Source organism: Lactuca virosa, chromosome 5 (genome assembly GCF_052849685.1).
Source record: "Lactuca virosa cultivar CGN04683 chromosome 5, Lactuca_virosa_CGN04683_v6, whole genome shotgun sequence".
NCBI lineage: Eukaryota > Viridiplantae > Streptophyta > Magnoliopsida > Asterales > Asteraceae > Lactuca > Lactuca virosa.
Window position 1 is genome coordinate 390,784,539 of NC_136430.1, and position 24,338 is coordinate 390,808,876.

Genomic DNA, 24,338 nt, shown 5'->3' on the forward strand with positions numbered 1-24,338 from the left:
TATAACGAAAACGACAATTTCCCATTAATATATACAGTATTTATTTAATTAACTTTTATTCAAATTAAAACTTTTTTTATTATATATGCTTACAATATTTACTTTAGTGCCACTATTTTATGAGTCTTTTTCAATCCAAAGACTACGTCTTTGCTTCCTACAAATTCCACCTACTATGTGCAAGTTTTATAATCACATACGCATATTGGTTATGGGAAAATATATAGATTGTATCCAAATGGTCTTGTTTAATAATGTATGGTTTGTTGTACTTTATTTAACTGGTTATGACTTTATGATTAAATAACAATATACGACTAGGGCATGTTCGGCAAAACTAGCTGACAACGGGTAGCGGATAGCTTGTAACTTGTAACGTTTTGTTAAACGCTACATAAATGACGTGTTCGGCACAGAACGTTCAGGAGTGTTTGAGAGCTTGGAGCTTCTAGCGTTTAACAAAACGTTCCGTTTTGAACATAAAATTTCGTTTGACACTACAAGCTTCTAGCCTTTAGTTTTAACAAAACGCTCCAAATTCAAATGTTACTTCATGTAGCATTTAACAAAACCCTACCAGCTAGAAGCTACCCGCTATCCGTTACAAGCTACCCGCTACCAGCTATTTTTACCGAACACGCCCAAAGTAGCATTTAGATGAACGTTTTATTAAAACTAAACGTTGTTTGTAGTGTCAAACGAGGCTTTTTGTTTAAAACGGAACGTTTCGAAGCTCTCAAACGCTATCAAACGCTCCGTGCCGAACACGCCATAAGTGGTTTTGTAACAAGACATATTCACAAAATTAATATCCGAAATTCGAAAGTATGTGAAAATAATCTATGTTTTTCTGGTATCAAAATAATCATCGTGTGTGAAATTAGTCTTTTCAGACTAACTTTATGTTACAGCGAAAATATTTTTTTCTGAGAAAAATATATTTTGAATTCAAAATTTAAATTTCACACTAAACATTGTGGACATGAATATAGATTTCGATTTTGGATTGCGGCCTAAGTCTTTTACATAAAATTTATTTTTTATGGCAACACATTATCGTTTAAGTAACTCAAGCCCTCTAACTTATGTATACAGACAAATAAATTACATATTTCATAGATACGACAATGATATTCAAATTACATTAACATTTCAGTTTATTGGAGTGATTAAAAAAAACTCATTTAAGCCTCACTGTGGTTGCCAATATCTTGCAAATAAAAAGCAAGATTGTCATAATTTTAAGTGATATGATAAAGAACAAATAGAATGTTCATAAAATACATAAGTTGTTGACTAAGATGAGTGGACACCATCTAATTGAACCCATTGTGTAAAAACTAACTATTAAGACGTTGTCCTGGGCGCCTAATCAAATAATAAATAAGTATAAAAATATTGCTCAATTGCATTGAAGGGTAGCACAGAAAAGCAAAGTCGAATTCACAATGACACGTCCTAAAGTCTATGTCCTCTTGCGTAATACACACACTAGTCTGACAATAAATTAAATGAGGATGTGTGTAGGGGGGGGGTGATGATGATTAAAATCAATATTAAATGAAAACTTATAAAATGCAACTAGTAATTTATGAAAATTCAAATAAATAAAAGCAATCCAGTTTTGTGGTGACTCTCTTAATCATACAAATAACCTTCAACTTGATTGTTTGAATTTTGTATTGCCTAAACTGGTATTGAAAACCATTTATAAGCTATAATAATCTTATTTTACCAAATTCCTTAACAAAAACATGCTCTTCGAATTAAACATTACTTTTTGCTAGGTTAATCAAACATGATCTTAATTAATATACAAAATTGCATTAATCACAGTGTAAAATTCCCAGTAAACTCTCATATTTCTCATAGGCTAAGAAGCGTAAAAAATGTTCGATCAGTTCATATCAGAATTAAACCCTAGCACAAAATCAATCTAATATTCGTTACTTATTACCGGTTAGTTAAAACAATTACGGATCCAAACAACCAGTCAACTGCAATGATCTATTATCAAAAGTGTCCAGCAAAAACTGAATCAAAATCAAACATTCATTTAAACGTGAAATTGATTATACTAGACAGAAAACACAACCAAAAATCAAGCCTAATGATTACTTGCACAAAAAGTCAACTCGATGTGAAACTGAAATCTAGGGTTTTTAGCCGGACATGGCTAAAAACGGATTACAAATGATAAAAATAAGTACTAAACTACAGATCTTACTAAACAGAAGTAACAGATTGAATTGCGTTCTTCGGATCTTCGTTCTTCACTCGAAAACCTAAAAAAATCGCCAAATATCCGTCTAGAACCAAGTTAAGGCGACATAAAAGAAATCGGGTGTTATTTTTACGTACAAAAAGTCGTCGGGCCATTCCACAATTGCGCTTTTGGGAAACACGATCGTATTTTTCTTCAACGTGCGTCCAAAGTGTAGTGTCCCAAAAATTCATAATAAACATTTCATTTTCAAAACGATAAATCATACAAACGAGTTGTTCCAAAACGGATCATAGTAATTATATTATTTAAACATCATAGTGATATCGTTAATTGTCAATGCGGAAAACTCTGGGGGATGATCTACAGTCACATCGGGCCCTTCCCTTTCGAACCGGAAGTACCTGAAACCATAAGCACAAATCTTAGTGAGTTCCCCAAAATACCACATACCATACACATATGCCAGCTCAAGGTTGTGTCGGGTCTATTTCACCCCCGAGTCTATTTCAACTCATATGTCAGCACAAGGTTGTATCGGGTCTATTTCATCACTGGGTCTATTTCACCCCCGAGTCTACTTCAACTCATATGTCAGCACAAGGCTGTACCGGGTCTATTACACCCCCGGGTTTATTTCACCCCCGAGTCTATTTCAACTCATATGTTAGCACAACGCTGTACCGAGTCTATTTCATCCCTGAGTCTATTTCAACTCATATGTTAGCACAAGGCTGTATCGGGTATATTTCACCCCCGAGTCTATTTTACCCCACATACATATAGCAAACAGGCACACAGGCATACAACACATACATCAAGAGTTACAAAGACTACAAGAACATACTATAACATAATCCAATGGGCCAGCATTGGTGCCTTCGACCCGCAAGTACTGTGAGAAGACTCACCTGAATCACAAAGTCGACCAACACTCAACTCAAAACTGTCGACCACAGCTAACGGCGCTCTTGTCAAACGATGGGTGCTTGTCACCCCCTTTCAATCCACACAAGGCAAACCCTAAGACTACCTTCTGAAATTAGAGATTGACCAAAAAGTCAATCCATGCCAAAAGTCAACGGTAAAAGTCAAAAACCAGACTTGGCCACTTCGTGGCCTTCACCCATCCAACATACGGGAAATTCCCAGTCGCCACGCCGTGGCGACCTATGGCCACGTCGTGGGCACTGGGTTTCCAGCAGCTTAATGGATTAAGCAGTTTTCCTTGATTCCAAGAGCTCCAAAGCCCATATATGGTCCAAACTATGGTGTAAATGAATAAAGTTTCCAACTTTATCTTTTAAGACACCCGAGGAGATCAAGATCTTAAACCGTAGGTCCAAACAAATCCAAAATCCATAATGTCTTAACCATTAAGCCCTTAATCCGAAAAAGTCATTAACCCCAACTATTCTAGAAGCTAAAAGGGGTATTAAGGGTCCATAAAAATGATTGTTTTATGGACATTCATGCCCCATGCATGTCCTTAACTCAACTTAGGTCAAATGGAAAGAAAATTACCTAAAACTTATGCAATGTTCACAAGTCACAACCAAACTTCAAATCCATAAGATATGATGCTTAATGGACACTAGAGAGCAATAAAGTTGCCAACTTTATTCCATCCATTCACTTAAATCAACTCTATGAACCAAAAAGGGCCAAGACAACCTAGATCTAAGAGAATAACTCAAAAGATAGAGACTTGAATCCTTACAAATGCTACAGAAGGTGATAACCAAGTTGACAAAGTGTTTCTTACTTGATCCTTACACCAATTCTTCCTCCCTTCCTTGCAAAAGCACCCAAAACCACCCAAAATGAGCCAAAACCACCAAGAGGGAAAAAATTAGGGTTTTTTCTGAGGTTGGGGGGGGGGATAGAGGTTGGGAAATGAACCCTAGAATCGAGTTAGGGAGACTTAAATACGAAGGGAACCCTAAAAGAGTCATGGGCTTGGGCCTGATCAGTTTCCACGCCGTGGCTTTCCTTGGGCACGCTGTGGTGGTCCAAAAATATCATGTGACCCATTTTACCATTACCACGTCGTGGCCTCCCTTGGCCATGCCGTGGCACAGAATTCCTTCAAAACTCCATCTTAGATCCTTGCTACAATTAAGTTTAACCATTCTGGATACTGGTGTTACAACTCTCCTCCACTTAAATTAGATTTCGTCCTCGAAATCACTCCTTACCACCCTCCAGACGCCCGACAACCTGGACAATTGTCACACCCCCGAACCGAAGAAACGACGGAAACGTCTAGGGGTTGGGTGACTTCATCTTGTACCATCACAGTGTATATAATTGAATCAAGACAACATCATCATCACACATACAATAATACAACAGTCAATGTTTACATCAGTGTTTTGGTTTACAAAATTACATTCCCAAAATATAAGTGTACGATGATAGCAAAAATACATCAAAATCCATGAGTTCTTGAAGGCTAACCTGCTTAACGATTTCCTGAGAATACAAGTTATTTTGAAAATGTTCAACATATATAATGTTGGTGAGTTCATAAGCATATTTGTATGAAAAGTTTGTATCACTTTGTAAACACCAGAAAATCCGATATTTTCTGTAAAAAAGAATAAATGGTTTGAACGCTTTGTATCAAATCTTGTATTAATGCATGTATGTTTCTGTTTTAAAAATGTATAAAGAGTGTATTCCAGCAATCCTATGTATTCTGTTTTAAGTAGAAGGTAAATGTATAATGTAAGTTTTCCCAGAAAATCTGATATTTTCTGCTTGTAAAAGTGTTGTGGTCTTAAACCCAAAGACCGTAAAATGGTGTTTGTATAGTATTGTAACTGCAGAAATGTATATGTATTCCGTAAATTTTACAGTGGAGTTAATTTCTATGGGAGTCGTTATAACCATACTTGATATGACTGATCTGCCTGTCATGACGTTTTTCAGGCGTCGCTTGTTTAAGGTAAGACGTTTGTCACCCTAGACTGGCCTAGTCTAGTTGTAGCGAACAACTCAGGTGCGGGGCTGTCAACCACGTATAGATTGTGACATCCCCATTTTCACGGCCAGAAAAGACCGATTTTGTTTATGCTTGTTTGAAAATCAGAGTAACATTTTAAATAAAAGTGTTGCGGAATTTGTCCCAAAACAAAATATGATAAAGATTTATCAAAAGCATTTCCAAGGAAATGTATTTCATTAAAAGACTCGGGATGTCATGTTCGATACAGATCAAAAGCATAAACAGTACAATATAAGCCTTACTACATTATTTCATATCTACAGGCCTATATCCGTAATCCCTCATCCAAAACATCACATCTATGCTCGAGCGCCACTACCTGTAATACATGAAACTGAGTGGGTCAGGCTTGGGGGCCTGGTGAGCACATAGGGTTTTCAACCCACAATAAATAAGTTTATTAATTTCATCGATCAACAATAACCCGATTACCCGTTCCCGTTATCCTCACTTTACGTCCCTAAACACCTATCATAAGGGACCTAGCCTAAGGATCATCATCGGGATGGACACTACTGCTAAGGGGGTTCCTCAGCAATAAATGTCCTAAAGGCAACCATGAGGGGGATAGAGTACACCGGTGAACACATCGTTCACAAACACCTACAGGTTGCGAGCCTGCTAGCGTTCCACTGGACTGTCTAGAAGAGTCCGTGGTCGTCATCTATACTCCGCTAGATGACTGGATCACCAACAACATCGAGGCCTCTCATCATTTTATCACACATCGTCTTATTACATCTACCCATGTTTTACCCCAACATTTTTGTAGATATAAAATACATATACAGTTTAAATCATGAAAAACGTGTATAAAATCATTATCCAACATAGACAACAAGTATTCAGATAATATGCACACATAACACGTAATTTATATAAAATACTTCATATCTATGTGTAATATGAAAGTAACTATGCACTCACCTGATTAGGTGGTGACTCGGTACTTGAACAGCACTTCGTTATCTCAAAACAATTTTTCCTTGACCAAAACCTAGTATTAATACCACTAGAGTTTAGTTTTAACGTTAACCGCGACTAATTAATAGTCTAGCTATTATTATTATTATATAAGCGTTAAATAACACTCAATATAACTCATAATAATAGCCCAAATAATTGTTTTAAGGACCTAATAACATTACTATAATTATTTAAAAGTTATATTAAAATTTGCGTAGGCGTAGCTCACTTACAGCGGATTTAAAAGAAAACCGAGCTTTGCTCGGAGCAGCGTTTCCGAACCGAAAGACCCTTTTTCTCGGGACTCCGGGAGCCTCGGGGCTTCCTTAGGGTGCTAGGGATTTTTCCTAGGGTTTAGGGGGTTAAAATGGGTAGTGAGAGAAAGTAGAGAGAGAAAGGAATGAAGAAATGAGTGAAAAATCTGGAAAGGTTCGCATGCCTTTTATAGGCTGCTGGCTCGGACGAACGTTGGGCGTTCAGCAGCATTACGCTGCGCGTTCCTTCGGATAAGGTGCGAGGTGGCGAGCATTCGGTGGTGCGACGTGGCTTAAGCTGGACCGAGGGAAGGCTCGCGTACGCAGCGCGTTCGGAAGAGGCTACGCTGGGTGTAATGCGAGGGCTACGTGGCGTGATCCGAAGCGTGTTTCTTCATCCGCGATGGGTGGCCCAGATGCTGCCACGTCACCAGCTCCTCACTAGGCTTCGCAAATTCGACTATAAACTTTAAAAATTCGTACCTTTCGCGTACGAGCTCCGTTTTCGACGTTCTTTATATCCACGCGTAGGCGGGAACGTACTCTACAACTTTCGTTTAGACTCCGTCGGCTAATTTTGACTTTATTTTAAAAGTTATATTTTTAACAGGCCGGGACAGGATTGGTCCGTTAAAAATTCATAACTTCTTCATCCGACGTCCGTTTTCGTCTGTCTTTTTATCGTTATGCTACTATTAACGAGATCTTCGATTCTCGTTTAGGTTGTGTCGGCTAAAAACCGCTCGATCTAATATTCGAACTTCGGGCTGTACACTTCTAAGCCGAAACTTCGAAAAATCATAACTTCCTCATACGAAGTCAGATTTGGGTGTTCTTTTTATGGACGCTCTCGGTTTAACGTTTTCTACGACTTTCGTTTAGATCGCTAAGGCTAAAAATCGCTTTATCGTAAATTTACTATTTACGCCTCCCGGTATCGTGTCGGTTCCATTGCGAAACTTCGACGGGTCATTACTTCTTCGTTATAACTCGAATTTCGGCGTTCTTTATATCTCCGGAATCCTTGTTTCAACCATTACAACTTTATGTAAAGATATCAGACTTATCTCATACTTTAATTTTGACGCTTATTTTTATTCTTTATTAATTATACATTTATAATTAAACAATAAGCATATAAATTCACATAATTCACAAAATACTCAAATATTTCATCTTTATTACATAAAAAGAGTTACAATAGTTGACCTATACTATTACATCGTCTAAAAATGCTTAGCCCCGAAACCCGGGCGTTACATAGATCTATACACAAACTCTCGCTCTCCCTCCAGGAGACTCTGATTATAACTACAAGACTAAAGGTTGTACACTAGGTTGGTACAAATGAAAGAACGTCTCACAAGAACCTTAACTATATTTACGCGAATATTGTAACACACTATTTAATGTTTTAAATAATGCTTCCGTGTATATATTCAGGTCACAAGGCCCAATGTGTATGTACAAGAATGAATGAAGCCCAATAAGCATGAAATGCGTATACAAGGTCCGTCGAGCATGTAAATGGGTTAACAAGGCCCAATAAACATGTAAAGAGTATACAAGACCTATCAAGCATGTAAACAGGTCACTAAGGCCCAATAAACATGTAATGAAGGTACCAGACCCAATAAACATGTAATTGGATCACTAAGGCCCAATAAATATGTAATTAATGTATCAGGACTAATAAGCATGTAAATGGGTCACTAAGGCCCAATAACATGAAAATGGGTAAAAAAGGCTCAATATAAATGAGAACGACGTAATTAGCCCGTTTGTTATTTTATTGTCTGTTTTAGCTCAATTATTTATCAAATGACATAAAAGGCCCACTTTTTGTAATGATGACATTTTTGGCCCATTAAGCTGAAAATTTACAATTAAGGCACATTTTTGGCAAAAATGACACTTTAGGTCCTTTAAGACCAAAAGTTTACATTTAAGGGCTTATTTTAAATAAAACAACATTTTTAGCCCACTTTTGTTAGAAATAACATTTTCGGCCCAATCTTTGATGAAAATTGACATTTGCGGCCCAAATGTATAGAAATTTACCTTTTCGGCCCCAGTTTAATAAAATTGACATTTTCAGCCCATCTAACCGAAAATTTACATTTTTGGCTCAAATTTGTTTAAAATGACAATTTAATCCATAAAGGTCAAACGTTTACAAATTAAGCCCATGAAACAGTGAAGGCCCAAATTTAAGCCCATTTTGTGAAAATTAACACTTTTGGCCCTTTTAAAATCATGAATATCATAAAGATCCATTTTTATTTAAAAATGACTCTTTTAGTCCCTTAAAACCGTGAATTAACATAAAGGTTTTATTATTTTTTTTATTTTGTCAAATAAGGCCCCTCTTATGGTTTTGTTTAGCTTTCAACATTCTTAACATGTTTTATCCTTACAATCTCATGGTATGTGCATAAGTGATTTAGTTTGCAAATATCACCAAGTTTTGGTAGTAATTTCGAGTTTCATGAAGTTTCAACACAAAATCACAACATATAATATGAAAAACACACATAAACATGCACAAATACATAGATTTACACAAAGCAACTTATATCCTGTAACATCCAAAAAATTTTACGCCAAATTTAAACTTTTTCAATCATAAATAAAACCAAATAGTAATTGTTTACAAAATGTTTTCAATCATTATTCATCAGAGTGTCCCAATAACCAGATCATAAGGATGAGGAGCGGTACGGTCACGCCTTCGCCTTGCCATGATCTCCTGAAGTACCTGAAACAATAAACTGAAAACTGTAAGCCCGAGGGCTTAGTGAGCTACCCCCAAAATACCAATACCCCACTGATAATACCATATCAGTAACAGACAATCAACAACATGCATACTGGGCCATCGGCCTGACTGGACCGCCCTGCAGGGCCTACAGTCTATCTGAATCTGTCCCGAGCCTTCGACATAACTGGACCGCCACGTGGGCCTACAGTCTCCCCGGACCGCTCATAGGGTATGTTGGACTTCAGCACAAAGCAGGACCGCCTCAACCCAAGCAACAAACAAATAACCATGTGCGCATAACTAACATATACTGGCATATACAAACATCAAACATATCTATCTCACTGATCACCAAACATAACAATCTCTCATAACTAGAGCACTGACCTAGCAGGTCACTAACATATCAATCCCTACGGATCATAAGAGCATAACATACTGTCTATCCTGATTCCGATCTAACAGATCATATCCACATGTAGCATACCATAATGATAACAACTAAAGGGTCTGCCTTGGTGCCTTAGACCCTATCAATATAGTGAGGATAACTCACCTTGCAGATGCCGACTCGGTAGATAAACTTCAACCCTCAGATCACTGCCACAAACTCCACCACCTATTACCATAGTATGAATATACCCATAAGTCCTCAACGTTACAAGGTACTTCATAAACCTACTAGTCAACCCTTGGTCAAAGTCAAAGTCATCAGTCAAGGTCAACAGTCCATGTTGACCTTGACTCACCGAGTACCCTCGGCTACTCGCCGAGTTCCTTGAAGTACTAACCTACTCGCCGAGTTACCTGAGTGACTCGTCGAGTTCCTTCGTTTTACGATCGAGACCCTAAGGTCACTCGTTGAGCTTCCTTCTTGCAACTCGACGGTTGCACGCGCATACATAAATTGGGGAAACCTCAAACCGACTCGCCGAGTTGTTCATCCACTCGTCGAGTTTACGACAATCTTCATTGGACTCGCCGAGTTGTTCTTCCAACTCGCCGAGTTCATGCCTATCTTCATATGACTCGCCGAGTCGACCATGCGACTCGCTGAGTCCCTTCAGTCCTTTTTGCCATACAGACTCATTTGAGCCATGCAGCGACTCCAAACTACAGATCCAAGCTTCTAAGGCATGCTTTTCACGTAAAGTTGCAAACTTTACGTGCATGCATAGCTACAAAGGCTCTTAATGTCAAATCCCGAGATTTAGGGTTTCATCTGCCAGCTCCTACTCGTCGAGTCCCTTCATGGACTCGGTGAGTAGGCCACTAAATACGCGAACCAACCCGCTGCTACTCGACGAGTAGGGCAACAACTCGTCGAGTAGGCCTTGAAACCAATTAAATTCTTATTTAAACAATACCTGAGAATCGGGGCGTTACATATCCTCCCCCAAAACATAGTAAAAACCGAAAACAAGGGGGTATGAACTCACTTTGGTTGATGGATTCGGTTTTTGAAGGAGGTTGAAGGAGTTTTCGGCTTTAGCTAGCCTCTTCAAGAGGTTTTTGAAGCTTGATGGTCCTAGGGATATAGAAAACACAATGTGGTCATGTAAGAGAAAAGTTCTTTAGTGAATCATGGAAGCAAATCATTTGAGAGTGATGATACTTACCTAGTGGTGATCTTGGATGAAGAACTCTTGAAACACACACACACACAAACCACGATTTTTGATGAGAAAAAGGAATGATTGTCTTGTGCTCTTGAGTGGAATGTGAGAGGATTCTTAATGAGTTTGAAGTGGGAAAATAAGAGTGATGGTGGTGGTTTGTTCCTTGGCCGAGAATAAGAAGGGAAGGGAGGGAGTGAGAAGACCTTGCCTAGAAACATGAGATTTCATTGTTGTATGGTGTGTATTGTGCATGGATATTCACCATGAAATGGTGATGTGTCTCTATGATATTAATTCACACATATCCTTTTTTTTTCTTTTAAGAACCGAGAATGAGAGGGGGAAAGGAGAAAAGAATAAGTGTTGGGTCTGTATGGATAATCAATCGAATTTGTGTAGCCCAAAATAAATTTTCAGCCCATTGGGCCCCTTTATGAGTTCACGGCCCAAAAGGGGTAAAAACAATGGCTTTTCGACCCATTACAGTTATTTATGTGGTTTTTGGCCCAATAAGGCCCATGAAAACGAAGTGAGACATTCTAGGCCCATTAAGGCCCATAATGCTATAGTTTAATGAATGTGGGTCCAACTAGGGCCCAAACGAGGTTTCTCAAACCAAAATAATCAAGTTGAGGGTTTATTGGCCCATTAGGCCCAATAAATGGTTCCTGGTCCAAAAAGAGTCTGAACCGGGAAAAATTAGGGTTACAACCCAAAGTTGAGTGTATGAAATGTATCGAATTAGATTTTGGGCTTCACGAGTGAGTTTTGATTTGAATAGTTGTTTTTGAATTGAATAACATGTATAACATCAATATTAGAGTTACAAGATACATCAAGAGTTGATCATACATAGATAGAATTTCCTCGCCAAAAATGCTAGTTGTGACAACAATACTTCCACACCCTGATACAGACTGAAAAGTTGATCCATACATACAACAATCTTCCAAAACTATAATCGAACCCAGCCTTAGCATGGATATCATACCCTGACGACGAACGGATACTTACCCCACTAGCGTTAACCACTACAGAATAACCATCACTACTCTGCCCGAAAACCGAAATCCAAAACCCTTATTTGACTCCCCGACAGCTAAACCATTCTGAATCGCTGCCAATTCGACTCCACTTTGGAATCCAATCTGAGCGTAAACCCTTCCATCTCTGGACTATCTTGTTGTTTCCACTGGGAAGCAGAATCCCTGATCATTCATTGCTGCCGAAAACCTTTCACTTTATAACAAGGCGATTCCTAACATGAGTCTCCATCATGGGTATCATCTCAGGCTCATCTTTTCGTACCATAACTATAATTCTGATGCAACCGAGACCTCCCTGGTCTCATACTTACCTACCAATTAACCGATATGCCGGATTTCCAACTGGTTGATTAGGCTGATAGACTCACATAGTCGCACCACGCGACTCCTGAACAAGGGTCTATCTGGCAAGAGTTGTCTTAGCTCACCTGCCATAATGGCTCCAACCACCCTCCTGGTCTAACCAAGAATAACATAACCAACCATTCATCACTGTTGAATCCTTCAATTGAGATCAAGGGGACTCCCAACGTAAGTCTCACTCCAAAGTGCCAGACCAGTCTAACAGCTCACATCCTGATAACCGATAAAATTTCACAAATTTGATCTATCTGAAATCTCTTGTATCCATGGTGACCTCCCATTCAACTAAGATGTAAACTCCCCAATCAATCGCGAAGACTGAAAGTTTCACAATTGGTCCCACCACCAGGCTTCGACTAAAAGTCTAATTAATAAGGGCTACCCTAGCCTAACTATCACACGACACTAACTACTTACCACAAAGTCATCCCACTCTAAACGTGATCCAATACCTTGCTCAGGCCAATTTCCACCAAGTCTCACCCACTCTATCATAACCATATGGGCCTTGCCCATGGGTCCCACCCAGTCTGCACAATCGGATGGGCCTCACCTACAAGTCTCACCCAATCGAGTGTTGTACATGCCCAATATTGCCTTAGATCCAACGATCCTCATACCAACAAAGAGAAATCCTCTGACAATACTGTCCGCCTCGACCCATGCACATGCTGATCCTTTTTCAGTCCCACGACCACTCCAACAATGGCCTACCTAAATTCGGTGAATGCTACGACTACATCGCAGACTTCCAACACTTCCCTGACAACCTATCATCCTTGTATATTCTACAGCTACCCTGTAGTCTTACAATACTCCCATAACTGCCTATCAACCCCGTGAATGCTATGGTTGCCCCGTAGTCTTACAACACTCCCACACATGTCTATCAACTCTGGAATGCTACAGCTGCCCCGTAGTCTTACAACAATTCCATATTAGCCATGAGCCCGACTCATGCTCTTACCGTCCATCTACCATTCCAACCATAATCAAACACATGTCAAAACCATATCGACGGTATCCCAATCAGATGTTTGAGTTTTGCTTCGAACCCCAAAGCCTTTATCATACAAGAACAGACAAAGAGGCTCTAACACAATCCCTCCACGTGTATCAAATCACATCTCCTCTAAGCGCCACTACTGATGCTTCACATATTCGGAAAAGATAACATGAATCCTCATTCCTTGTGAAAATCTCAATTCACACCGCAATTAGAACTGGATCTCCACTTGCCTACGGTATAAAGTTCGTCCTTGTTTCACACATGGAATTATTCCTAATAATCCGTGCACAGTATGGTATTCGATAAAACTGTGTTTATTTCAATGTTTTAAAAACCGATTTGAACCAGCCGGTCGAACCGGTTGGACCGGGAACCGGGGGAGTGAGTGGTTCAACTATCATCGATTTTACATTAATTTCTGAACCGGATTGAACCGACCGATTTTTAGAAAATCCAGTTGAACCGGTCAAAATAAACCGGTAACCGGTTGAACCGGTAAACCGAATAAAAACACATGAAAAAAACCATTTACATAATAAACTTATGGTGATTTTTTTTTCAAATCTATTTAGTTTTCTCTAAATAAAAACATATGGTAAATGTTATAATTTTTTTTAATGTGTTTGTATTTATCTAAAACTATATTTCGTTTCGGTATTATACTTTATTTTTTTTTTCACAGATATAGATTTATGTAAAACACCAAACCTTATGGTTATAAGTTATTTTAATGTATTTAGATATATCTACAACTTATTTTTATGTATATTTTTAATGTTTGAACTTGTAAATATCAAATTCATGATTTATATATGTACGATTTTTTTTAATATAGAAACCGGTCACCATATCGGTTTAACTAAAAACCGGTTTTTAAAACATTAGTTTATTTTGTTAAAATAAGAAAAATAATATTATATTTCGATAAACGTAGTCGTTGTAGTGAAAACCCTTATTTTATAGCGTTCCTTAGCAAATATTAAATCAATTTAAAAAGAAATAATCATCGCGTTAATTTATTAATCAAGATTATTAAAACTAATTCTTTTATAGTAATATTTCATTAAAATCAACTAATTTTAATAATTTATCTCAATCAACTAGCATTGGCAGTACTTCTTTCTCACCTCCAAACTCCAAACGACAAACTCCTGCAAACGTGGCAACAAGTTTAGATGACACATCAGATACTACCCCGCAATTAATGTACTAACTCGCGGTAGGCGCGTGAGTTACAAAGTACAGTTGTAGCAATAAAAGTCGCTAACTTGCTTTTATGTAGGAAAAAGCCTGAGTTGTATAACTTGACTCGCAACGCGAGTGGGGGAGTAATTAAAGGAAATAGCTGGGGTCCATTGACACGTCATATTAGCTGCAACGGTACATACATAGAACGTGACAATAAGGCTAAACGCGCGAGATAGAGAGAGAGAAAAAGAGATATAATTATTGTTTTTGTTTGATACTTCTGTTATTATATTATATATTTAATATTTAATATTAATATTAATATTTAAATAAGGCTCTCCACGCCCTACCAAAACCCATTATCAAATCTCCACCGTTGATTGTTTTGCTTTTCAGCCATCGGGACATGTACAGCCGTCGATCATTATGACAGGAGCCCACAAGATAATTTATGACAGTGAATAATAATAATATTTTAATCAATAATGAATGGTGGAAAACCGGAACAAGTAATGTAATTTTGACCGGCTAAAATGGTATTTTTGTGCGGTCACATAGATTCTTTGCGATCGGCATCTGCTGCTTTTTACCAAAGGTTTCCTTCTCCTTACTATAGCCGGTAAATGCAACTCAACTGACGTGGCGTTTTAATTGTTTGGTTAAATTAAATGTGTTGACTAGTTTATTCAATAAAATCATATATTTTTATCCGTTTATAGAATTACATTTCGATGCATTGTATGTTTATCACATTATTTAACAGCCTGTTTTTTTTAGTAATTTATTTATTTAAAAGTTGATAAAAATCTATACCAAGCTAAAAAATAAGCTGAAAACTTTTGTGATACATATTAACAAAATATCCAATTTTGTTATAAAAATAAATCTTTGATGTTGTATACGTACATATACATATGTGGTCCATGAGATGTTGATGGGTGAACATAGAAACCTTTCATTTTATATTATTATTTGTATCTATATATAATTCATTTTAGAATTTACTATTTTCTTTCTTTAACTATATACATTTTTTTTGTTTAGTTTCGGACTAGGTCAAAAAATTAGCTAATATTTATCTTGTCGTAAGAATTTTGAGTTATGATTTTTTTAGTTATTATATAATATAAGAATTTATAATTTATAACCAAAATTGCGTACTGGCATTGTTGCATATTATTAGCACGATTTTTTTTCATATATAACTTTAGTAACAAAGTAAGTAGATTATGAACCGAGTTTCTTTTAGAACAATATATCTTTAAAGAAATAAATTTATATAACCAATATGAATTAAATAAAATAAGTTTTAAATCTTTTTCAAAATGAAATTTGTCCCTCCCTAGTTTTGTTTGGAGGAGAAGTTATGGTAATTAAAGATATAAATATAAAAACCTTAATAAAAAACAGTAGGCCCTATGTTTTTTAATAGAGATATTGATAAATATATTAATATTAATATATTTTATAATTTAGTAAAGAAATCATGGAAGCTTGTCGAGTAAGCAAAGACTGACACGTGTAGGTAACACATCGGACGGATATTATAGTGCCATGTAGGATGCAAAGTGAAGGTGAGCCGTCAGATCATCAAGTGGGAACGGAGGGTCGAGATGAAGGTGTATGTGGAAAAAGGATAGATCTGAGCCATCGGTGGCGGTTCGGAGTAGGCTTCGTGGAGAGTGAAATACCGAAAAGATGATGAGATAGAGAGAGAGTGTGTGTGAGAAAAAGAAGGGAGAGAGAGAGAGAGAGAAAGTGAAGAAGATAGATAGAGAGAGAGAAAAAATAGAGGGCAGAAGAGCAGAAAGAGATCTGAGAGTGAATCATATAATCAATCTCCCTGAAAGTTAAAAATATCAATTTTTTGATTTGAATCATCGGTTTAGGGTATCCGCCGGTGTAGGCGACTTTCTTGTTTGAGAATCATCCGGGGAGTCATAGAGATAGGTTTCCGGCGAATTATGTTAGAAGAAAGCCTGTGATGATACATACAACAGTAGTAGATCTGACGTTAAAGAGATCGAGAGAAGTGATTGATGGATAGGAATAGAGAAGCAAGACGAGCTACTAATATGGCTGCTCCACAGAATGGCTTATCGTCGTCTAGACGGAGACATCGAAGCAACAGTCTAAGGGATTCACCTGGTAGGTTTCTTTACGGTTCTAATTCTCAGATCTACCATCAATTTTAATGTTCTTGTTGGTTTTTATTAATTTATGGTGATTCTTTTTGTTGCAGATGAAGATGGAGGGGTGGATATACAAGAATCGGGAAGGTTGAGAGACAGAGGAGTGGTCAAGAAAGATCGTGGAGATCGAGATCGGGATCGAGAAAGGGAGAGGGAGCGGTCTAGCCGGAGCAAAAGAAGGAGAGAAAATAGGATGATGATTCATCATGTGACCACCGGAAGTAACAGAGACGACGGAGACGATACGTCTGAGGAGAGCGTTAATGATGAAGACGAAGAAGACGACGAGGATGCCGGAAATGGTGGTGGAATGAGGATGTTGCCTCCGCCGCCGACCAATCCATCTACAGCAGCATCGGCTATGACGAGTAATCATCATAATCATAATCCTCATCCTCAGCAGCTTCACCATCGCAAGAGTTTTCCCCCATCTGCTAATAAAGTCTTTAGACCTGCTGCGCCACCGCCTGCTTGGAAGGCTGCCGACGAAATGATCGGTGTTTCGGTTCCGAGAAAAGCTCGGTCAGGTAACAGCCGGAACAGCAGCAGATAGTTTCACTAATTTTCGATTTATTGGGGAGAAAATTTTGATTTTTTATACTTTGTTGACATTTCAGCATCTACAAAGCGGTCTCACGAGTGGATATCTGGTGGTGCTGTTGTTGGTGGAGGGGGAGGTACAGAGCAAATTCATCGTCAATCCTCGACTTCACCTGTAAGGCTTGGTTTGACAGCCGCCTCACCGGCGCCGGTGGCTCCTCCATCGCCTTCTTCTTCCAATGTTTCAGTCCGCAAGAAGATGGTTTGTTTCTTATATAAAAAGATTCACAGTTTCTTTGTGGATTTTCTTGGCTTCTAACTTCTTTTTTCATTCCTTTTTCAGAAAACAAATGGAGGGTCTAAACCGAGGCCACCGAAATCTTCATCTAAGTCGTCATCCTCAAACCCAGAGGAGCTTGAAATCGAGATAGCCGAAGTTTTATATGGTCTCATGACTCAATCGCAAGCTCCGTCAAAGAAAGAACTCCCATCTAACGATTCAACAACAAAGTTCGATTCTAACAAATCCAGCAGTGATACCAAATCTAGAGTCTCATCTCCCATCTCTAACTCTACAGCCCCACCTCAAAATTCTTCTTCGTTGTCAACCGTAGGTATGATAGATTTATCAGTCGTCCAGGTCTTTTTCTAACCTCTTATCTTATTTCTAAACTTGTAATAATTGATGATTTTTTTTCAATGAATCTACAGCACCAAAGAGGAAGAGACCACGGCAAGTGTCAGAGAATCCGTTTAGTGTACGGAGCAGTCCAGTTTCTTCTTCAATAAAGACCGAGATCGATCATCATCAGCATCATCAGTCTCCCAAGACTGATATTTCTTCTCCTTATCTAGAAAACAATAGTCCCGGATCTGCGGCGGCGGCCGCCGAGAATGGTGTTTCTTTTGGGTTTACCAGTTTGCCGGGTCATCAGGCTCCGTCGGCACCGTCATCAGAACCACCGCTGCCTTTACCGCAGCCGCCGGCGGAAGAGGAGGGAAAATGTGGTGTAGGTGTGGTGTTGACTAAAGAAGAGGTGGAAAAGGAATCTCATGCGGTTGGGCTAAACGATGGAAATGCAAAAACTGAAAGTGTGATTGCGACAGCTTCATCAACGACAGCGACTATTCTGTGAGTAAATTTTGGGATCTTGTGATTTATTAAGTTTGGTATGGTGTATTTATCTGTCACGGTTTCTGGACTTCATCTTTTTCTGGCGACTAATTTTGGGTTTCTTGTTCATCTTTTCCGCAGAAAGATGGCTAATCCGGAGACTGAAAGGCAAAAGGAAGAAAAATTCGAAATAGATCTGATGGTGAGACACATTCATCAAGCTCTGGTTTCTTGATTTCCGTATGTTGTTCTTTTGGGATTCTTATTGGTTCCAATTTTAGGCTCCACCTCCTCAACTCAAAACATCTCCTGAAAGGGCTAGGGATATCGATTTCCAAGATCATAAGCAGCAGCAGATGCCAGCTCAGGTGAGATACATTATTCTTTACTTTTTCAACCTATTCCCACAAATTGGGTGGAGTTAATTCTCTCTCTCTCTCTTTTGCTAAAATATCTGACACTTCGTTTAATTTTATTACAGGAAATGACCAAGAATATCAAGGACAAGGAAGATGAGAAGCCCAAGAAGAGCAACAAGGAGACTATAAATTTGATGGATGTTGCACAGAAGTCAATGGCTGGGACTCTTCATGAAGCTGGAGAATCATCAAAGCAAGTTATGAATGAAGAAAGGAATACCCAACTTCATATCGATTTGGAAAAGCCCAACAAGGATAGCACCAACAGATCACTGCATCAAGCTCTTAAACATCAACAATTATCAGCTAAATCCACCAGAGATGAAACCCATGCAGAAAAGTCAGGTAATTTACTAATTACTATCAAGAATCTCCATCCTTTCTACTCCCAAATTTCAACTCATCTTGGGTTCTAATTTGAAATTTTTGATCTTACGTTCTCAGCTCAACCAAGTTCTTTACCAATGCCAATGTCTGTGGCTAACTGGCCTCCAATGGGGTAAGCTTAAAAAGACATCAACTTTTTCTCATTCTTCTTCTTCTTTATTTCTTTTAATAGAAAGAGCAAATGTTAATCATATGTGAATTTGCAGGTATGTGGCACCGTTGCAGGGTGTGATATCCATGGATGGAAACACCATGCCTTCTGCTCCAATTCAGGTACGTACTGTACTGTCTACTCATTTAATTTCTTTAGCACCCACTTCTAAATGATGCATTTCTTTTACAGCCAATATTCACACATCCAAGGCCAAAAAGATGTGCCACACATTGCTACATTGCAAGAAACATTCACTACCTTCAGCAATTCATGAAGATAAATCCATTCTGGCCAGCTGCATCTGGATCTGCACCCATGTTTGGTGCCAAACCCTGCAATCTAAATGTCATGCCTTCAACCGAACTCCATGGAAACATCACCGGAGGTCAGTTGCAGCCATTGCAACAAGACAAGGGTCCCGGAATCGGAATCTTTACTGGAAAAGACAACAAATCTTCTCAATCCACCACCATTCCTGATCCTGCTCAGAGAAAGCAACAGGTTTTGCTTCAGCAAGCCTTGCCCCCTGTCTCCCCTAATAATATTCTTGTAAGTTGGTTAACTCTAAAATTTTGACTGAATTTTTTTAGAGTTTTTGATAAGTTTTTTTTTTGATCTTCAGCATGGGCCTGCTTTCATCTTCCCCTTCAATCAGCAGCAGGCGGTGGCGGCGGCGTCTGCCTCTGTTCGACCTGGTTCTTCTAAGCTTACTACTGGAGCACCAGGTGGTTTGGGTGGTGGTGCTTCAGGTGCCGCCAGTTCAGCCACCGTTAGCAGCTCCACAACAGCAGCTGCTCCCGCATTGAGCTTCAATTACCCGAACATGGGGGCCAATGAGACCCAGTATCTGGCAATTTTGCAAAACAATCCTTACTCTTTCCCGATACCTGCAGCAGTAGGAGCCCCACCAAATTACAGAGCCAACCCTCATGCCCAACCCATGCCTATGTTCAATGGCTCTTTCTATTCTTCTCAAATGATACACCCGTCTCAGATTCCACAACCACCACCACCCCAACAGGCCCCACCAGCTCAACCTCAAAATCACCACCCTTCTCAGCCACAGCAAATCCCACAGACCCACCAGAACAGCAGCGGATCAACCTCCTCGTCACAGAAACATTTGCAAAATCAGCAGAGGCAGCAGCAAGGCGGCAATGTTGGTGGTGCTGCTGTTAATGGCGGTGGCACTGGAAACGGTGGTGCCAGTTTGCATAACAGCTATCCTTCTCATCCTTCCCACAAAAATCGATCACAGTCATCTCAGCAGCAGCAGCAGCAGCAGCAGGGTCAGCACATGAACCTGCCCCCACAATCACGCCACCTTGAAAATGAGGTGGCTGGTGGTGGTGGTGAGGATAGTCCATCCACTGCTGAGAGTCGGGTATCTCGGGCTGCAACCACCATGAGTGTTTATGGTCATAATTTTGCAATGCCGGTTCACTCACCGAGTTTTGCTTTGATGAACCCTCAAGCTGCAGCCATGTCTAATGCTGCAGCTGTGAACAATTCAAATGATAAAAAACAGCAGCAGCATCAGCAACAGCAATCTCAGCAAGCGGGGTTAAAAAGAGGTGGTGTGGAGTCATCTTTACCACCCCCTCAAACTTTTGCCATGTCTTTTGCTCCTATGAATGGTACCACTGGTACCATGTCATCCATGGCTCAAAACCACGCCATTTTCCAGAGTTTGCCAGAATCGTTGAGACAAAGCTATCACCATATAATCACAGCACCTCCAGTTGCCCATTCTCAACAGAAGAAAGATTTCAGAATATCTGAGGAAGCTACCCGAGCAGCCGGTGGTTATGAATCCTCTTCAAATGCAGATGAAGACCGAAAAGGCAGTTCAGGGTTGACCGGGAAGTCCGGGCAGTCCATTGCGTTTTCAAGGCCAGATCTTGCCCCAGATGTTTCTGGTGGTTCATCTCAAGCCCTCCCTGGGACTTCAGTGATTGATAGCTCATCCAGGAACATAAACCTGGGTTCAAATAATCGGTCAACCAGATCACCTTCTGTTGCATCTTCTCAATCTTCTCATCATTTACATGCTCAATTCCAGCAGCAACAGCAGGTCTTTCAGCTTCAGAAGCAACAGCAACAGCAACAACAGCAACAGCAACAGAACCACAACATGGCTGCTGCCCGGAGTAAAAACCCAAACCCAAACCCAAACGCAAACCCACCATCAGGTAATGGTGGTGCCGCCTACCCTGACCACCTAATAACTTCATCTTCATCTATGGCTGCCAAGTTTCCAAACTCCCTTTCTTCTTTCCCACAAAACCTAGTCCAAACCAGCAACACCAGTAGCAGCCCGGTTCAATCCCCACAATGGAGAAACTCAGTGAGGGGTCCCACCACATCGTCTCAACCCCCAACCACCTCCTCCCTCAAAAACCTCCATCAATCCCAACAGCAACAGCCTAACCGATCCTCCCACCCGCAATCCCACACTCAGATCTCCTTCGGTGGTGCCGCCAGTCAGAAACTACCTTCCACCACCTCATCACATCAACCGCATCAACAGAATCCTAGTAGCAATAGTAATAATAACCAGTCCCCTTCTCCACCAATGTTGGTCGGCTCTCCGACAACATCTTCCATTTCTAAAGGGGGTGGTGGTGGTGGTGGAAGTCCGAGAACAAATGTATCAGCTTCCACAAGTGGTAGGACTCCCCAGGCTTCTTCTCTATCCTCATCACAACAAGCTAAAAACTCTCCTGCAACACAAAGATCTTCACCTTCAATCCTTGGTAACCCCCATGTCACAAACTCAGGTTCTAACAAATCTCAGCAGCAACAACCACAGCAGCTACAGAAGCAAACCTTACAGCAACAGCAGCAACATGCCCAAGCCCAAGCCCAAGCGCAAGCCCAGGCACATCTGTTCTTTGCACATCCATACATGCAAGTCCAGCAGCAATCTCAGGGTGGTCAACCGCATTCCGGCAGCCCAACCACCGCATCAGGCGGTGCAGCCGGCTATTACCTTCCAAGAAAGCAGCAGCAAAATCCTCAATCATCTTCAACCGCTATGCTGTCGCTTTCCCCGCCGGTCACACTATCAAACACCACCACTTCCGATCCAGCGAAAGCAATTGCAGCCGCCACTAGCAACATGAAAGGTGGCGGCGGCGGTGGTGGACCTCAAATGCTGCATGGGAGTCAGTATGGTGGTGCACAGTCGGTGAATGCTGGACATCAGATGTTGCCTGGCGGGTTCCCGCAATATGTCCATAATGCCCCTGCTGCTGTCCAGGTGAAACCTGCAGAGCAGAAACAACCAGCCGGTGCCGGTGAGTAGGTGTTGGAAATTTGTTTTTGGGTGGGTGGTTTCTTCTTCTGTGTATGTTAAATTCAATTTTGATGAAAGTAGTAGATCATGAAAAACATTTTAAAATCTTTTCTAGAGAGAAACCAATCAAAATCAATCGATGAATCATCCCAATCCCAAGTTTGTTAAAAGGGAGAAAAGAAATTTGACATTTTGCGTACATATGGTGTCAGCCTGACAAGAAATCAAATGACGCGATCGGAGAAGAAAAAGGGCGACAAGTTTTGGATCGATGTTTTTTTCAAGGGTCCGGGTCTGGGTCCGGGTCCCCCTAAAAAAAGCTCCATGGCCAGTGGGTGGGTGTGGGTGGATGGATAAAGTAGGTTTTAGTTCTTTTTGGGAAGTGGGGAAAGGAGGGGGGTTTCTTTTTGGTGAATTTTCTCCCTTTATCATGTTGGACATATTATATAAAAAAAGGAGAAGGGTGTTGTGCATAATATAATATGCATATGCAGCATATAATGTGTATATGTCATGAAAAGGGTGAACCCTCTCAATTTTATTTATTTAATCTTTTACTTGGTTGGTTGGATTTGATTGGATGGATGCTTTTTATCTTTATAATTTCGAGGCACGAATCTTGTGGTGAATGTGATGCGGTGTAGCTATCGTTTGGGGCCACAGTGCCAGACAGACAGTGTTGCCAGATAATTGGTGCTTTGCTTATATTTCGATGATATTTTCTCTATTTTTATCATTTATTATTACTAAACCAAATTTCCAAAAGTAGGATGGTAAAAGTCTCTATATTGAAATTGACATTTTGTACCGTGTTGTTTTGACAGTAAATCAGTTCATTATATTGAAGGGATGAGTCCTTTTCAATTATAACATGTTGGTGCATTTAATAGATATATGTTAGATTACTGTTTTGTCAAGTGTTTGCATTTAATGGGTGTGTTTGATGGGCCTACTATTTAGTCTGCATTTAGTAAGATATATGATAAATTGCAAATTGAAGTTTCATCATTTCCTTCTAGATGCTTGGAGGAAAACTTCAAAATTTCTACCTACACTTTTTTGTAAGATATTAGCTTATTGCTGCGAGTGGTTATCTACCACTCCGCTTGGTGGAGAGTTTTATGTTGGGATATGGGAGCTAAAAGTAAGACGGAAAGGGATTTTTCTACTTGTCGGTTGCGACTTGCGTGTTATGTTTTCTTTTGGTTCCCACAAAAATCTTTACTAATATGCGAACTTGTAATTGTCCAATGTCTTTTACCTATGGTTTGTGTCAAGTCGTAATCTTTGTGCGAATAATATGTTGAAGGTGGAGAGTAGACCCTTGAGGTGAGTGATATTTGTATAAAGACAAAATTACATAAATGATTTTTGTGGTTGGCAAAAAAACATGACTACAAGTCTTCATGGAGATTGTGTGAGTTTAGGGGTGTGTATCAAACCGCATAAACCGTCTGTACCGTATAAAACCGCACAAACTGCAAAATACGGTTTAGACCTTCTGTGGTTCGGTTTGCGGTTTTTAATTTTGCAAAACTACACCATGTGGTGTGGTTTGTGGTTTTTAACTATAAAACCACGATTCAAACCGCACCGCACCATGCCCTATATATATATATATATATATATATATATATATATATATATATATATATATATATATATATATATATATATTAAGTTCAATATTAATCAAGGAACTAAGGCACCTATCAAAAATGCCAAAATTTAAAGTGATCGACGACCAAATCAATGATTGTACATATGTATATTGGAGGCGTATGCACCGAATTA

At 39.5% G+C, this 24,338-nt stretch overlaps 1 protein-coding gene across 2 annotated transcripts; it reads left to right on the forward strand.

Annotated features, from left to right (window-relative positions):
• The first annotated feature begins 16,135 nt into the window (after positions 1–16,135).
• Positions 16,136–23,120, forward strand: TIC (time for coffee). 2 transcript variants are annotated; one of them, XM_079054060.1, is made up of 13 exons: positions 16,136–16,588; positions 16,683–17,159; positions 17,250–17,434; positions 17,516–17,786; positions 17,884–18,304; positions 18,428–18,488; positions 18,568–18,654; positions 18,768–19,050; positions 19,150–19,204; positions 19,299–19,365; positions 19,436–19,795; positions 19,869–22,574; positions 22,660–23,120. In XM_079054060.1, the coding sequence occupies exons 1-12, from the start codon at positions 16,480–16,482 to the stop codon at positions 22,551–22,553; spliced, it is 5,061 nt and encodes a 1,686-aa protein (XP_078910186.1). In that variant the 5' UTR covers positions 16,136–16,479; the 3' UTR covers positions 22,554–22,574; positions 22,660–23,120. The 2 variants fall into 2 exon arrangements, with proteins under 2 accessions (XP_078910186.1, XP_078910185.1); XM_079054059.1 differs by having other exon boundaries at positions 19,869–22,545.
• Positions 23,121–24,338: the final 1,218 nt, after the last annotated feature.